The sequence below is a fragment of the Tupaia chinensis genome, unplaced genomic scaffold, assembly GCF_000334495.1.
Source record: "Tupaia chinensis unplaced genomic scaffold, TupChi_1.0 Scaffold000070_1, whole genome shotgun sequence".
Taxonomy (NCBI): domain Eukaryota; kingdom Metazoa; phylum Chordata; class Mammalia; order Scandentia; family Tupaiidae; genus Tupaia; species Tupaia belangeri.
The window spans coordinates 292,739-309,327 of NW_006159530.1; the positions used below are offsets into that span (position 1 = coordinate 292,739).

A 16,589-nucleotide genomic window follows, 5' to 3' on the forward strand; every position below is an offset into this window, starting at 1 on the left:
TTGACCACCATACCACCTGCTGGCTCTTTGGGACATTTTTAAAAAATCAGTTTTTAAACTACGTAGACAGGAGAGTAAGGTATTTTTGATAGAGTCTTACCACTGCGATCCTCTACCCTACCCGCCAGTTAGTTAGGACTTCAGGGGCACTTCAGGGGCACACTGCCCTGCCTGGCTGGTTTAGGTTGGTCCAGGAAACACAACCTGGCCTTTCGCTTGGTTTGGCTGCAGTCTGATGTAGTGCCACAGCACCGCTTGAGCCACACATCTGAGCCTGGAGCAAAGGTTTTTAGTGGTTTTTTTTTTTTTTTAACAGAGCAATGTACTCACTGGAGGGACAGAGAGAAGAAAAGTGAAAATCACCCTCCCAAGTGGGGTGTCTACACTGCAATCCCTTCTCCTCCATTCTGGGGGTGTCTACATTGCAATCCCTTCTCCTCCATTCTCCTCTCATTTTGGGCATGAATGTACACACACCTGGTGTGATTTTCAAGGGACTCGAACCATGATTGGCCATGTGAGGGTCCAGAGCCTTAACCACTACACCATCTGCTGGTCCCTGAAGTGAAGTTTTAATGAAGGCCAAATCATACTCAGTTAGATTCGTTATGATCATATACTATGTAATGCTGATAAAAACAACTTGATGAAATGGATCAGTGAAAATCCTTCGATCCTTACCAACAAAACTCCACAAGGTAGTATTTAAAATGCCCACCCTCACAGTACAAGGTCAAAACTGCTATCTTTTTTAATGTGAAAAATAGCAATCCTATGGGACCAGCAGTTAGCGTACTGGCTATGTCACTGGACTCCCACGTGGTTGACTGTGGTTCGAGTCCCGGACCCGGCGGCTTAAACTCGCGCCGTGCACGTGTGCATGAGTTCCCAAGATCCCGAGAGGAGAATGGAGAAGGGATTGTGGCGTGGCCATCCCTCCTGGGGGGGGGGATTTCTTGCTTTCTGTTTCTCTTTCTGGTGAGCGCATGCGCCGTATAGCAAAAACCTCTCAAAAAAAAAAAGTGTGGAATCACAGAGTTTGATGATTTGATGACAAGGAAAGGGGTAGACATAGAGGAAGGTATCCCAGCTGACTTCCTTATTTTGGGGGGAGTGTTTTTGCAGTCAATGATAGTGCAAATCATAGAAATGGGTAATAGAGGGAGAATAATTTGTCCCAGGTCACTCTGCTAGTAGGAAGTAGAGCCAGAACTTGAGCCCAGGTGATCTGGCTCAGAGTCCATATGAGAGGTCTTCAAATCATTTGTGGAAAATATGGAAAAATTATGCATCGATTTTAAACATTTTTTGCACCAAGATAAACTCATACTTTAAATTTTTCATGAACTTTTGAAATCTCTTGGTATAGTCACTATACTATATTGCTTCTAAGAAAATGATGAGATTAACCAACAGCTGGCATAGAGGTTAAGGCACAGGACCTACATGGCCAGCTTCACAGTTCAAATCCCAGACTCGTTTGAGAATCACCATAGACACATGTGCTTGTATGCCCCCCAAATCCCGTGAGGAGAGTGAAGGATAAGGATTACAGTGTGGCCATCTCCTCTGGGGGGTGATTTCTCACCCCCCTCTACTTCTCTCTCTCTCTCTCTGGTGAATGCATGTAACCTATAGCAAAAAAGAAAAAATAAAAAATGAAATGTGGTCCTTGTTCTCAATAATTTTAACTCTTGTCTTTTTTTATTTTTGAGAGTTTTTTTTTTTTTTTTCTATAGGGTGCATGCGCTTGCCAGAAAGAAAGAGAGAGAGGCAGAGAGCTAGAAAGCGAGAAATCCCCCCCCAGGGGATGGCAATCCCTCCTCCATTCTCCTCTTGGGATCTTGGGCACACACTCACGCACATGTGCCCAGTGTGAGTTTAAGCCAGCAGGTCCAAGATTTGAACTGCGCTTGACCATGAGAGTCCAGTGACATAGCCATTACACCAACTGCTGGTCCCTCAAGAATCTTAACTCTTAACTCTCCTTTTAATTGGAGAGTTAAGTAAACCAATAGTGGAATTACAGTTGTTGTGAGAACTAATGAATTAATAACATGCCGTGCCCTTAAGGAAGCTGTTATACAGAAAAGAGATTAATAATTTTAATAAATAGTGTTTAAGCTCTTACTGTGTGCCAGACATTCTTTTAAGTGTTCAAGTGCCTGTTATTTAATATAATATCAGTTCATGAGGGTAGATGTTAGTATTTTTCTTTGTTTTTTCTTTTTTAAGGTTTTTGCCATAGGGCACTTGCACTCTCTGGAGAGACAGTGAGAGGGAAAGTAAGAAATCACGACCCAGGGGGCATGGCCGTGCTGCAGTCCCTTCTCCCTCACTCTCTTCCAGGGATTTTGAGCTCGCGTGCACACTCACCTAGCATGATTTTTAAACTGCTGGGTCTGGGACGTGGACCACGTCGGCCATGTGGGAGTTTAGTGCCTTAACCACTTTGCCATCTGCTTGCCCCAATATCTTCAATTCTTATGTGAGAATAATACTAGGCTCAGAGAGAATACTTGCCCAGAGTCACACAACTGTGCTATTTTAGACTAAGGAGGCATCCAGTACACGTTGGATCCATAGCTTGACATCTTTGAAGAAAGTTGAAAAGAAAGAACTACAAACTCAGTGAGTCATACACCGTCAGAAGCACCCAGCATTGAGTCTAGTCGTATCTTATTAAGGGGATTTCACATGTAATGCCCGAGAGGATTTAGAGCAGGCCGAAGTGGATAAACAGCCTTTTGGTATGTCCTGTTTAACCGTTGCCACACGGGGAACTGTAGTAACAGCTGCGAGCTATTTAAGGCCCCCAGCCGTCCTTTGCATTGTATAATGGTTTGTGGTCTGGTCAGCCTTTAGTAAGTCACCATGAGAGTTTTTGTTCTTTTACTCGAACACATTGAAATAGAAATTTGTTTTCCTTCATTCTGTCTTGAACGCATCCATGCCCAAAATATGTAGAGGATCTTTGACTTCGATGCTAGGTAATTTGACAGTGGCCGAGTACGGAGAGAAGAAAGGGCTTGGCGTGCAGGAGGGGAAACTCGGAGGCAGCATTGGCCCCGGGCTGGAACCATGCTGAGCCCAGGCTTTGCTGGGTGTTCCTTCTTCTTTTCCTCGCTGCTATGCAGAGCTTTCAGCAAGGAGGTGGTGATTAGAACTGGACTGTAAACAGTACAGCCCTGGGTTATTTTTCTTAATTAGTTGTTTACAAATTATGTATTTACTTTTATTTATTTTAAAATAATTATTTTATTTATTTATTTATTGTTTTAATTTGACTAGAGAAGGACACAGTGGGGGGGAGGCAAGTGAGAAAGCAAGCTGTCAGGCCCAGGACTCGAACCGCAATTGGCCATGTGGGCGTCCAGCGCCCTTAACCACCACACCACCTGCTGGCCCCTGTTGTTATTATTTTTAAATTTGCTATAAGGCATGTGTGCTTACCAGAGAGAGTCAGAGAGAGAGAGAGAGAGTGAAAAAGTGAGAAAGCAAGCTGCCATACCCAGGACTCGAACTGCAGTCAATAATAACCACCATACCTAATCTATTGGCCCCCTTAATTAGTCTTAAGAAATGTCTCAAAGCTACCTGCATGTGTATTTTTCCAATGGTTTGTCTTTAGCTGGAGCTAGAAATAGGATTCTTTCTTTTTTGTTTGTTTTTTTTTTTAGTTTACTCTAGGGTTTGTGCGCTCATCAGAGAGAGAAAAAGGAAAAGTGTGAAATCACCCCTCAAGGGGATGGCCACACCATAATCCCTTCTCCTCCGTTTCCTCTTGGGATTTTGGGCATGTGTGCACATGTGCCTGGTGTGATTTTCAAGCCACCAGGTCTGGGACTCGAACCGCAAAGTCAGCCATGTGGGATCCAGCCACCTTAACTTCTGCATCACCTGCTTGCCAGGATCCTTTCTTTGAAGTGACTTGGTTTGTTATGTTTACGCTTCTTCTGTTCTTTGAAATAGTCCTAAAGTTCATGAACAGTGTTTAATTTGGGGTGGGGAGTATCTTTTCACTGTAATTTTTAAACTCAAAGTGTATGGAAAGTTGCTTCTTACAGTGCCGCTTTCAAAGTGTTGGTTTAAATCAGTGCTTCTATCTGTAGACTGTGGACCCTTGGGTGTGTGTGATGTTAGTAGTAGCTAGAAGGCATTTTGTAAAGCAAGCGTTTTCTCATAGCAAGCATTTTCTGTAGACCAAATGATTTTCAAGCCTTTGTGTCCGGGTCTCATCGCAGTCAGCCATGTGGGATCCAGCCGTCTTAACCTTCACACCATCTGCTGGCTTTCAGTTCTTTTGTTTTTTAAAGTATTTTTGGGCTGGCAGGTGGCATCATGGTTAGGGCACTGGATTCCTACATGGCTGACCATGGTTCAAGTCTTGGACCTGGTGGCTTGAGAATCAGGCTAGATACATGTGTGCATGCGTGTCCAAAATCCCTGAGAGAAGAATGGAGGAGAAGGGATTGCAGCATGACCATCCCCCCTCAGGGGTGATTTCTTGCTTTCTGTCTCTCTGAAGTACACACACCCTATAGCAAAAATATCTCAAACGACAACAACTCAAGTTTATTTCATGAAGGATAGAAACAAAGATAACCACCCTTAACAAGGTGTCACTCATGCTGCAATACCCCATCCTGTGATCCCAGCCAGCCAGCAGCAGGGGCATGTGCAAGCTCCTGGTGTACACAGACCGACCCGGGAGTCAGCCCTGCGTCTCCATTTAGCTCCAGCACCGTGGAGTGGTGCGCCACAGCTGAGCCACCACGCCTGGCCTCATTACCAGATTCTTTTATTTTAGTTGTGCTATAGGGTGTGAGCACTCACTAAAGAGAGAGAAGGAAAATGAGAAATCTCCCCCTGGGGGGATGGCCATGCTGCAATCCCTTCTCCTCCATTCTCCTCTCAGGATTTTGGGCACATATGCACCTGCATGGTTTACAAGCTACTCAGTCTGGTACTTGAACTGTGGAGTGGGTCACGTGGGATCCAGAGCCTTAACCGCTACACCATTTGCTGGCCCTGGTTACTATATTCTTTTTTTTAAATAAAGAATTATTTAATTTATTCATTTATTTATTTTAATTTGACCAGAGAGAGAGAGAGAGAGAGAGAGAAAGCAGGCCACCAAGTCCAGGACTTGAACTGTGGTCAGTCATGTGGGAATGTCCAGCTTTTTAACCACCATGCCACCTGCTGGTCCCATGGTTATTAAATTCTTTATAGCCTTTCTCATCTTGTGTTTTTTTCAATCCACAGAAACTGAAAGGAAGCCGTGATCATCTTGGGTGACCCTGATATTTTTTGTTATTAAAGAAAAGTACTTATATTCAGGGTTGGTAACTATTTTTTTTTTTTGCTATAGGGTGTTTGTGCTCTCCAGAGAGACAGAGACAGACAGAGAGACAGAAAGTGAGAAATCAGCTTTTGTGGGGATGGCCATGGTGCATGTGGGAGTCCAGCGATGTATCCATTACACCATCTGCTGGTCCTGGTAACTCTTTGTTGAAGTTTTATATTATGATGAGTTTTTTTGTTTTTGTTGTTTTTTTGAGAGGTTTTTGCTATAGGGAACATATGCTCGCCAGAAAGATAGATAGAGAGACAGAAAGCGAGAAATCACCCCCCCAGTGGGGATGGCCACACTGCTATCCCCTCTCCACTGCTCTCTCCTTAGGATCTTGGGCATGCATGCACACGCGCTCGGCATGAGTTTAAGCTAATAGGTCTGGGATTCGAACCATGGTCGACTACATGGGAATCTAGCGACATAGCCATTATGTCAATTGCTGGTTCCTGATAAGTATTATTTTATAGTGCCAGATTGACTCTAATTTCACATTCATTTATTAAAAACCTAACACTTGGTCATGTGGTATTATTTTTGTTTGCATATTTGGTTCAAACTTATTTATATTCTACTTATGAGCCATTTCCCCATTTTGTAAGTTTTTATTTCATAAAAGAAGTAAGTCCAGGGGAGAATGAGAAGATAAAATTGTTTAGCAATCATTTATTTCCAAGAAAATTATATGTACTCCTAATCTACGAAATTATTATATCTTCTTACCAATTTACTAATTTATCTGGGATAAGATGCTGTTCGTTGAATTTTTCTGCTGTTACTGTGCTTTTTGAGGCCTTCTGAAACAAAGGCTTTGTTTTATAAAAGGATCTTTTTTTCTTTTTTCAGCCCACACAGATGTTCTTAACAAACAGGTGTTCTAAAGTGTTATTTCGATTTTTAGTTTTCTCTGATCCTTTGAAATACTGAGCTGGGTTTTACATGGGTCATATTAAACTGTCTGAAAGTATAATGCTTTTTGTTTTCCTAAAGAGAAATTATAAATTTACAAGGAGTTTTAGTTGCCAGTTACTTGGTACCTTTATTTTGTCAGATAGGCCCAAGCAGCTGTGGCTATTAGACTTTCAACACCTTATAAAACTGGCCAGGTCCAAAAGGACCCTTAGCAGGCTAGTAACGTTTTTAATAGATTGGAGTTATAGGTTGTGTAAGTCTTCATTAGGTTAAAAGTACCAATTCTTTTTAGATTATCATGAGCTTAAAGTAATGAAAAATGTGACCAATAAGAAAAGATTTAAAGGGAGGCCAGCAATTGGCTTGGAGGTTAAGGTGGCTGGATCCCATATAGCCAAATTCGTGGTTTGAGTCCTGGACCTGGCAGCTTGAAAAATCACACCAGGGTCATCTACGTGTGTTTGTGCTCAAAATCCCAAGAGGATAATGGAGGAGAAGGGATTGCAGTGTGGCCATCCTCTCGGGGGGTGATTGCTCATTCCTCCTCGCCTCTGTTTCTCTCGGGTGAGCGCATACACCCTATAGCAAAAACTAAAAAACAAACAAACAAACAAAAAGCAAAAGAAGAGATTTAAAAGGTATCATTTGGGGTTGGGGCAGAAAGATTGGTATTATCTACAGACTATTTTAAATTACAGATTTGTGTATACTGTGCTTATTAGCTGAGAATTTATCTCAAATAGTTTTATTTTTTTTGCTTTTTGTAGTACCTTATTCTTTTTTATAAAATCATTTTTTTAAGATTATTTCATTTTATTTATTTATTCCTTTATTTCAATTTGACTAGAGAGAGACAGAGAAAGTGAGAAAGCAAGCCACCAGGTCCAGCCACTCAAACCGTGGGTCGGCCATGTGGGTTTGTTCAGCGCCTTAACCACCATGCCACCTGCTGGTTCCCTATAAAATCATTTTTTAAAAGTTTATTATTTCTTTAAAAGCAGAGAAAGAGAGAGAGACAGGGACACAGGCACCCTGGATAGAGCTCTCTTGTTGCAGCCCATCCCTGGTCCCAGCTGGCCTGGATCATAGGCATGTGCATGTGCCTCGCATGCTGAAGGAGGTCCCAGGATATGAACTCAGGGCCTTTCCCACGGGGTCCCTCTGCACCATCACCACTTGCCCTGCCTTGTTCTTTCAGTATTGAGTTGCCATGTCTATGCTTATACATTTTTGGTGTTCTATGCATTTGTAATTGCTATTAATTTAAAATGTATGGGCCTAGCCAGGGTGGTGTAGCGCATACTGGACTGCAGTGCTGGAAGCCACGTGGCCAGCTGTCAGTTTGGATCCTGGGTTGGCCTGAAATGCACTGGGCATGAGTGTGAGGAGCTGGAGGGATGAGGAAAGGGGATTGCTGCGTAACAAGACTCTGTTCAGGGTTCTCGATCTCTCTTTGTCTTGTGTGTATATACAAAATAAAATAAATAAAAATACAAAATAAAAATACTGGGTTGTTGGAAAAGTCATGGTGCATTTTTGCATAGAAAAATAAGTCATGACTTTTTTCATATTCAGTATTAAAGTTTTGTTTATAATATGAAAAATCCTTTACCACTAATCAATTTGAAAGGTACTTAAAGAAATCTGTGTCTAGCAGGAAATTTGATATGTGTATGTTTGGGAAAGATAAATATAGAAATATAGACTGTGGTTTGAGTCCTGGACTTGGTGGCTTGAAAAATCACACTGGACGCATGTGTGGGCATGTCAGAAATCCTCGGAGGAAAATGGAGGAGAAGGGATTGTGGTGTGGCCATCTTCTCTGGGAGGTGATTTTTCACTTTCCCTGTTTTTGTATCTTTCTCTCTCTCTCTCTCTCTCTCTGGCCTATGCCCTATGGTAAAAATAAAAAAAAAAAGATTACACCGTGAGTATGTGCTGCTATTGATCGCATTGTAATCCATGGTATTAAATCCCCAGTGTTGAACTTCATGCCGGCATCCACAGACGACACCTGGCTGTGAACTGCCTCCCCCGCCGCAGCACTCCTGCACCCTCTGATTCCCTGTCTTTCTCCCCGTGCAGGTCAGACGGTGTTGCTCTCCCAGCCCACGGTGGTACAGCTTCAGGCCCCTGGAGTGCTGCCCTCTGCCCAGCCGGTGCTCGCTGTTGCTGGGGGAGCCACGCAGCTACCTAACCATGTGGTGAACGTGGTGCCAGCCCCTGTGGCGAACAGCCCAGCGAATGGAAAACTTTCCGTGACTAAACCTGTCCTGCAAAGCACCATGAGAAGCGTGGGTTCAGATGTAAGTTTTTAAACTTACTTTTTTTTTGAGGGAATTATTTTTATTTAATTTTATTTATTCATTAATTTTAATTTGACCAGAGAGAGACAGACAGAGAAAGAGAGAGAGAGAGAGAGAGAGAGAGAGAGAGAGAGAGAGAAAGAGAGAGAAAGCAAGCCAAAAGCCAGCCACCAGGTCCAGGACTTGAACTGTGGTCAGCCACATGGGAGTGTCCAGTGCTTTAACCACCACACCACCTGCTGGTCCCAAAACTTAGTTGTTTGTTTTACATCCCTGATTTTAGAAAGATTTTATTTTTTTCTATAGGGCCTATGTGCTTGCTACAGAGAGACAGAGAGACAGAAAGCAAGAAATCACCCCCCTGGGGATAGATATGGCCACAACACAATCTCTTCTCCATTCTCCACTCAGGATTTTTGGCGTGTACATACACACACTGGCATGAATTTTAAGTTGCTGGGTCTAGGACTTGAACCTCAGTTGACTACATGGGAGTCTAGCAACGTAACCATTATGCCACCTCCTGACCCTTACATGCCTGATTTTAAAAAGGAAAAGACATTTTGATCAGAGAGAGACAGAGTGAGTGAGAGAGAGAGAAAGTGAGAAAGCAAGCTGCCAGGTCTGGGACTCGAACCATGGTCTGCCATGCGGGAATCCAGCATCCTTAATCACCATGCCACCCTCCATCCCCACCTTTCTTTTTTATTTAAGTTTTTTCTATAGAGCATGTGCACTTGCCAGTTAAGACAGAGAGAGAGAGAAATTGAAAAATCACCTTTTAGGGAGGATGGCCATGCTGCAATCCTTTCTCCTCCATTCTCCTCTCGGGAGTTTTAGCATGCATGCACATGTGCCTGGCATATTTTTCAAGCCACTGGGTCCAGGATGCAAACCATTCAGCCAGCTAGATCATGTTAAGGCATGATCTAGTGCCTTAACCACCAAGCCACCGGCTGGCCCTGCCTTTTTTTTTTTTTTTTATTTTTTTTTTTAGTTTATTATAATGCTGCAAATAAAAGAGTATGTTGAAATTGCACATCCAGTCTTTGGTGGAAAGTTATGATAAGGCTTACATTAGAATCTAATTGAAAAGGTTTTCAAAGTCTGAAGTGGTCTGATGAAGAGTGTGGTATGTATACCTTTTCCTTTACTCTGTCTTTAGAATTGTCTTACCATACTTCTTGAGCACTCACTGCCCTAACTCAGTCATCCACTAATATTTTACAGAGTCTTTCGTGTTTCCTGACAAGTGTTTTTAGCAACTCCCTGGATAAGAGTCTGTAGACTACTTTTTAGGCAGGTTATATTTAGCTTCTCCCTTGTCTTTGGAAGGATTTTCACCACTGCATAATGATGACTTGCTACGCTTAGGAATTCTGTCTCTTAATGATTATCTGGCACTTTCCATCTTTGCAAACTTTCATGTTTTCTAGCATGCTGTAGAGATTTCTTATAATTTATAAATCACAGAGTTTCCTAAAATCTGTCACTCCCTAAAGCCAGTTACAGACAGCACTTGCCAGGGAACTCTTGCTTTCTTTTAGAGTAGTCTGAAATATCTTATGTTGTGTGTTAAATAGAATTGAACATCATGGCTCTAAAATTTAATGAAAGGTGAAGTTAAATAATTAATCTAACAATGGATTCTTTAAAATTAGGATTGAGAAAGTAAGGCCTGTATGTTTTCTTTAAAATAATGATATGGATATTTCTAGTTGTATCACTGCTCTACCCTTTCTTTAAGTAGAGTGCTTTTGCAAAGTATTTTTAAAATCCTGTGAGTTACACAAGGTTATTCATCAGCCTACTGTCTGATCTGCCTACCAGAATTTATTAACAAGCATGTCAGTGACCCACTTAGTCGTGAAATTGCTCCACTGTTGCATAAACACAGCAAAGTAATCTCAGCAATTTTGTTAAAATCCATAACAAACAACTATTACCTAATGAAAGTAAAACATCTGATTTCTTTTTCTTTTTTTTAGAGAGATTTTTACTATAGGCATGTGTGCTTGCCAGAGAGACAGAGATAGAAAGTGAGAAATCACTCCCCGGGCAGATGGTCACGCCATAATCCCTTCTCCTCTTTGATTTTGGACACACACACACATGTGCCCGTATGAGTTTTAAGCTGCCAGGTCTGGGACCCAAAATGTGGTCAACCACATGGGAGTCCAGCAATGTAACCATTATGCCATCTGCTGGTCCCAAAACATCTGACTTCTGGAGAAAGAGTCCTATGGTCCGTAAAGGTGTTGACAACGGTGATGCTGGGTATAACGTGGAATATTAGTGTTATATGAGAATAGAAACCATGGTTAATACAGTATTATGCTTGACTGTTATGTTAGTTTCTTTGGAGAACCAGAAGTAAGCACAGTGCTTTTACTATGCAATTCAGTTGAAGATCAAACAATATGTTGCTGGAATTTTCTGTCAGTTATGTGGTGATGGGAACCAGCAGTTAGCGTAATGGCTATGTCGCTGGACTCCCACGTAGTCGACCGCGGTTCGCGTCCCGGACCCGGTGGCTTAAAACTCACGCTGGTCGCGTGTGTGTGCGTGCCCAAGATCCCGAGAGGAGAATGGAGGAGAAGGGATTGCGGCATGACCATCCCCCCTGGGGGGTGATTTCTCGCTTTCTGTCTCTATGTCTCTCTCTGTCTGTCTGGCGAGCGCACGCACCCTATAGTGAAAATCTCTCAAAAAAAAAAAAAGTTATGTGGTGAGCACAGAATAGGCAAGATTGGCAAAGTGTTGATCATCAGGGAAGCTGGGTGTTTTGTCTTTCTTTTTAGTGCATGGGAAGATTTCTATAGTAAGTAAAAGAATGACAATAACAAAACCCCAGAAATATTCTGTGTTTTTTTTTAAAATTAAAAAATTATACAAAGTTGGGACCAGGAGTTAGCGTAATGGCTATGTCGCTGGACCCCCATGTAGTTGACTGCAGTTCGCGTCCCGGACCTGGTGGCTTAAAACTCACACCGAGCGTGTGTGTGTGTGTGTGCGTGCCCAAGATCCCGAGAGGAGAATGGAGGAGAAGGGATTGCAGCGTGGCCATCCCCCCTGGGGGGTGATTTCTTGCTTTCTGTCTGTTGGGAGAGCACATGCGCCCTATAGCAAAAACCTCTCAAAAAAAAAAAATTGTACAAAGTTGGCCTGTAGCATAGTAGTAAGAGCTTAGGCACTATGCATTGGGAGCCAGATCCCATAAGATCGACCCCAGTTTGAATTCCAACCCAGGTGGCTTGAAAAACATGCTGAATATGAGTGTATATAAAATCCTGGCAGGAGCGAGAGGTGGAGGAAAAGGAATTGTAGCATGACCCCACTCCATCAGAGGGTGCTTTCTCTCTCTGATAAGCAGATGCATTCTCAGACTATAAAAAGGTGTACAGCAGTTAAAAAAAAAAAAAAGAGTATACATTTCACAGGAGACTGAGAAGGTTAAGAGTAATGAAACGATTTCAAAAAATGATCCCAGAAAATTTCCTTTTATTGCTCTTTAACTTATTATCTTGACTGTTTCTTGTGTAATAATCCTAAAATAGCAATAGAAACTATTCAGTACTAACTTTATATAATATGTGAGGACATTTGAAATATTAATTATGAAATATTTTAGGCATGAGACAAGATAAAGACTAAAAACTTTAAGCATGCACATTACAATTGTTAAAAATTTTGACTTAAAGGGCCGGCAGGTGGCATAGTGGTTAAGGGTGCTGGACTCCCACATGGCCAACCATGGTTTGAGTCGTGGACCTGGCGGCTTCCTTTCTTGCTTTCTCTCTCTCACTCTCGTTCTCTCTCTCTCACAGGTGCACACATGCACATGCATGCTCACTCTGTCCCTCTCTGGCCAAATTAAAATGAATAAATAAATAAAGCTAAATAAAATCATTCTTTTTTTTTGAAAAAAAAAATCTAACTTTATTTATTTGTTTACTTGTTTTAATTTAACCAGAGAAAGACAGAGAGGGAGAGAGAGAAAGCAAACTGCCAGATCCAGGCTTGAACCATAGTTGGCCGTGTGGGAGTCTAGCACCCTTAACCACCATGCTACCTGCTGGCCCCAAATTAAATAATTCTTAAAAAAATTTTTTTTAACTTAATCTAAATCTTCTTTCAAAAATTAAAACATTCTAATCATGGCCTGAGTGTCTAGAAGCCTTCATAGGGAAGGAGTGGTTTAAGGGTTGGAATGAGTCAGTGAACTGAAGAGAAGACTGAAAGTAAACATGGGAGCCATCCTCTAGGGAACAAAGGTGGTCATGCAGAGAAGAGCAGAATTATTCTGAGTTATCCTAGAGGACTTACCTGGAACAGGTACAGTGCCATGTCCTGCACAGCTAAATGAGTGCGTGACTGAGGAGGAGGCTGTGGATTAGAGAATAAATGTAAAAGTAAACACACAAAGACTTACAAGTAAAGAAAAGTGGGGATCAGGTAGTCTGGATTTCTCTGATGGAGAAAGCCACTACTATGAATTGTACTCAGGTTTATTTTTTTAAAGGGCAGAAAATGGGGAAAGGAGAAGGGGAATGTAAAGCCAGGTGTTTTCAGATGTTAACCTGCTGAAGATGCAAAGACACCTGGTGCCCTGTAGTTCTATGTAAATTTTATCTAATTTTCTTGGGCAAATTCTGATTAACACATGTGACTTCCTTTAAACCTATACTGTTCTGCAGTTTAGGACACAGGCAGCTAGTGTATTCACATGTTAATGGTGTTCATAGCTTTGCAAATGAACTGCCCATGGAACTGCATTTCTGCATGTGTCTAAAAGTCATCATGTTTCTCAGAATGGCTGTTCTCTACAGTACAGATAAGTTATAGATAAGTTCCTTCTTGGGCAAGCTGGAACTTAAGGCAACTGGATCTTACATGGCTGACTCTGCTCTTTGAGCCCTGGACGCAATGGCTTGAAAAACATGCCTGCAATGGAAGAGAAGGGTTTCTGGCATGCTCTTCACCCCTGAGGGTGAGTTTTCACTTTCTGTCTGTCTCTGTTACTGGCAAGAGCACATGCCCTATAGCAAAAGAACCTAAAAAATAAAAGTCCCCAGTTTAAAAAAGTTATTTTTTTCTATGATAGTTGGGGAAGAGAGACAAGTACTGCTGGCAGGGTCCCCACACCACACACTACCCCAGCCTTAGCCAGCCTGGTTTCTTTTTTCGAGTAAAGAGGCATCAGTCTATCCTATCCTATCAGCTGGCCAAGTCACTTAGGAACCCAACACATGGTTGCACTCTTGGCAGCTACAAAACACCAACTCAGGACTTTCCCATGTGAATCTAGCATTACAGAGCATTGGGTTACTACTGTAATCTGTGCTGTCCCCATAGTAAGGTCTCTCCTAATTCTTTTTTTTTTTTTTCTTTTTGGAGAGGTTTTTGCTATAGGCTGTGTGTGTGCTCACCAGAAAGAGAGAGACAGAGGCAACGCCATCTCCCCGCCCCGGGGGGATGGCCATGTTGCAATCTCTTCTCCTCCATTCTCTCGGGATCTTGGGCACGCACGCACACGCACCCAGCGTGAGTTTAAGCCACTGGGTCCGGGACTTGAACCTCAGTCGACTACATGGGAGTCCAGCAACATAGCCATTGCACCAACTGCTGGTCCCAAGTCTCTCCTAGTTCTAAGATCTTTTTTTTTTTTGACATAGTTCATCCATTTATTTATTTATTTATTGGAGAGATTTTTGTTATAGGGCATGTGCACTTGCCAGAGAGACAGAGAGTGACAGAGAGACAGAAAGCAAGAAATCACTCCCCAGGGGAGATGGACATGCCCCAGTCCCTTTTCCTTTGTTCTCCTCTTGGGATTTTGGGCACACATGCATGTGCACCTGGCATGAGTTTCAAGCCACCAGGTCCCGGACTCAAACCACGGTCGACCGTTTAGGTTTCCAGCGCCTTAACTGCCATGCCAACTGCTGATCTCCCTTGCATTTATTTATTTTGTTTGTTTTAATTTTATATCTTTCCTTTTTAAATTCTTTTCAGATGAATTTTACATTTTACATAAAGTACCAGTCATGATGTATATAGTACATATTCTTTTTTCAACAGAGTATTTCATATTTTTTGGTCCATTGTTTTTTTCCCTTTGCACCTCACACCCACCCTGTGCCACCCACTCCCTGCCACCCACTCCCTTCCCTTACAATCTTTGCTATCTACACTTATCCTCTCTATGATCGTATCTTCAAATCTTTCCATTTCTGCCATAGAGTGCAGATATTCGGTACATGTTGGGGGTATACAGTGTGTATCTTTCTCAGTCTGGCTCACTTCACTCAACATAAGTCTTCTATATTCATCCACTCTGAATCTTTGGCATATACATATAGAATATTACCCAGTCATAAGGAACAGTGAAATGGAGACCCTATAGTTTAATTAAAAGTGGATAAGGCTATAGCCATTGCATTTAAAAACTTCCATTAGGCTTAAAGTCTGAATAATGAGCATTTTAAAAAAGAATTATTTATTGCTTTTATTTATCATTATATTAGTATTTAAATTTGTTACAGGGCACATACACTCACTAGAGAGAGACAGGGGTTGGAGGGGAAGTAGGGGAAAGTGAGAAGGCATACTGTCAGGTCAGGGACTCAAACTGGTCAACATGCGGGAGTACAACACCTTAACTACCATGCTACCTGCTAGCCCCAATAATGACCATATTAATGTTGGCCATCATCATTGTGTGTCACTGGCCCATTTTGCACTCTCTAAATGCTTCATTATATGTTAATCTATTAGCCAGACAGCCATTTGTCCTTTGGAGTGAAAGATCATGTCTGTTCTGCTATGGCACTCATAAGGGGGCTCTGTAAATTTACTGAGTAATTTGCTGGCAAAGTCTCAGTTAACAATGGGGAAGTAAGGAATGTGTGAGATGAAAAAATATAGAATAGGTATTAGCTTTTCTTTTTAATAGTAATTATTGGCTAGCCTTATTACTTTTTAAAACTTAGAGTTGGTAATATTATTATTTTTTAATATATTTATTTGATTTATTTATTTACATTAATTCATTGTACATCATTACAGCATAGAAAATGAGATTTTTCCATCCAGGATACACTGTGTATTGGCTCAATCAAGCACACCAACATATGTGTTATTGTCGATAAATAATTTTCCATTTCTTGTCTCCTGTATATTTTGCCTTTTTCCCCATCTTTGATTCCCTGTCTCTCACCTTCTACCATCTCCCACCCTCCTCCCACACTGTGTCTGGTATCTATTGTTGCTTTCTATGCCTTCCCCCGCCCCCCCCACATTTTATTGTTCCACTAAATATCTTAATTGATCTAAATATTTCCAGTAGCAAGCACAGCTGATATATACATATGCATGAACACAAGTCTGACTTTAGGCATAAACCTCAGTGAGCAGAATGAACATACTATAACACCTAGCTAGGGCTATATAGCTTATTGCAGTCATCAAAAAAGTATTTTTAATGCTTTTTTTAATTAAAAGAAAAACATTTTTTTTCTGAAACTTTTTTTTTAACTTAATTTACATTCATTCCCTAAGCATCATCAGAGCATACAAAATGTGATTTCCCATCCAAAATATACTGCATAGTGACTTAATGATACATGTTATTGTCATTAATTTTCCATTTCTAGTTTCATATATATATATATTTACTCCTATTTCTCACCCTCTGCCATTTCCCACCCTCCTCCCACACTATCTTAGGGGTCTACAGTTGTTTTCCATTCTTTTTTCCCCTACAATTTATTGATTCACAAAATTGCTTAAGTGATCCAATTACTTTCAATAGCAAGTTTAGCTGGTATATACAGATCAGTGCATACATGCCCAGCTTAGGTGTGAAACTCTGAGTAGAATGAACATTCAAAAAGGTAGCACCTAGCTGATGCTATTAAATTTACTATAATCATTAAATAGGTATTTTTCATTGTATTTTTTTAATTTCAAGAAAAGCAGTTTTAGCTTTAATAAATCAAAGAAATGTTAAGGAA

The 16,589-nt window shown here is 41.4% G+C and overlaps 1 protein-coding gene across 1 annotated transcript in view; it reads left to right on the top strand.

Annotated features, from left to right (window-relative positions):
• The window catches only part of ATF6 (activating transcription factor 6), a 255,241-nt gene that overhangs the window by 46,089 nt on the left and 192,563 nt on the right, over positions 1 to 16,589 (top strand). Inside the window, exon 10 of the mRNA XM_006142264.2 lies at positions 8,354 to 8,574. Within this exon, the coding sequence (XP_006142326.1) occupies positions 8,354 to 8,574 (221 nt within the window). The remainder of the gene's footprint in view (positions 1 to 8,353; positions 8,575 to 16,589) is intronic.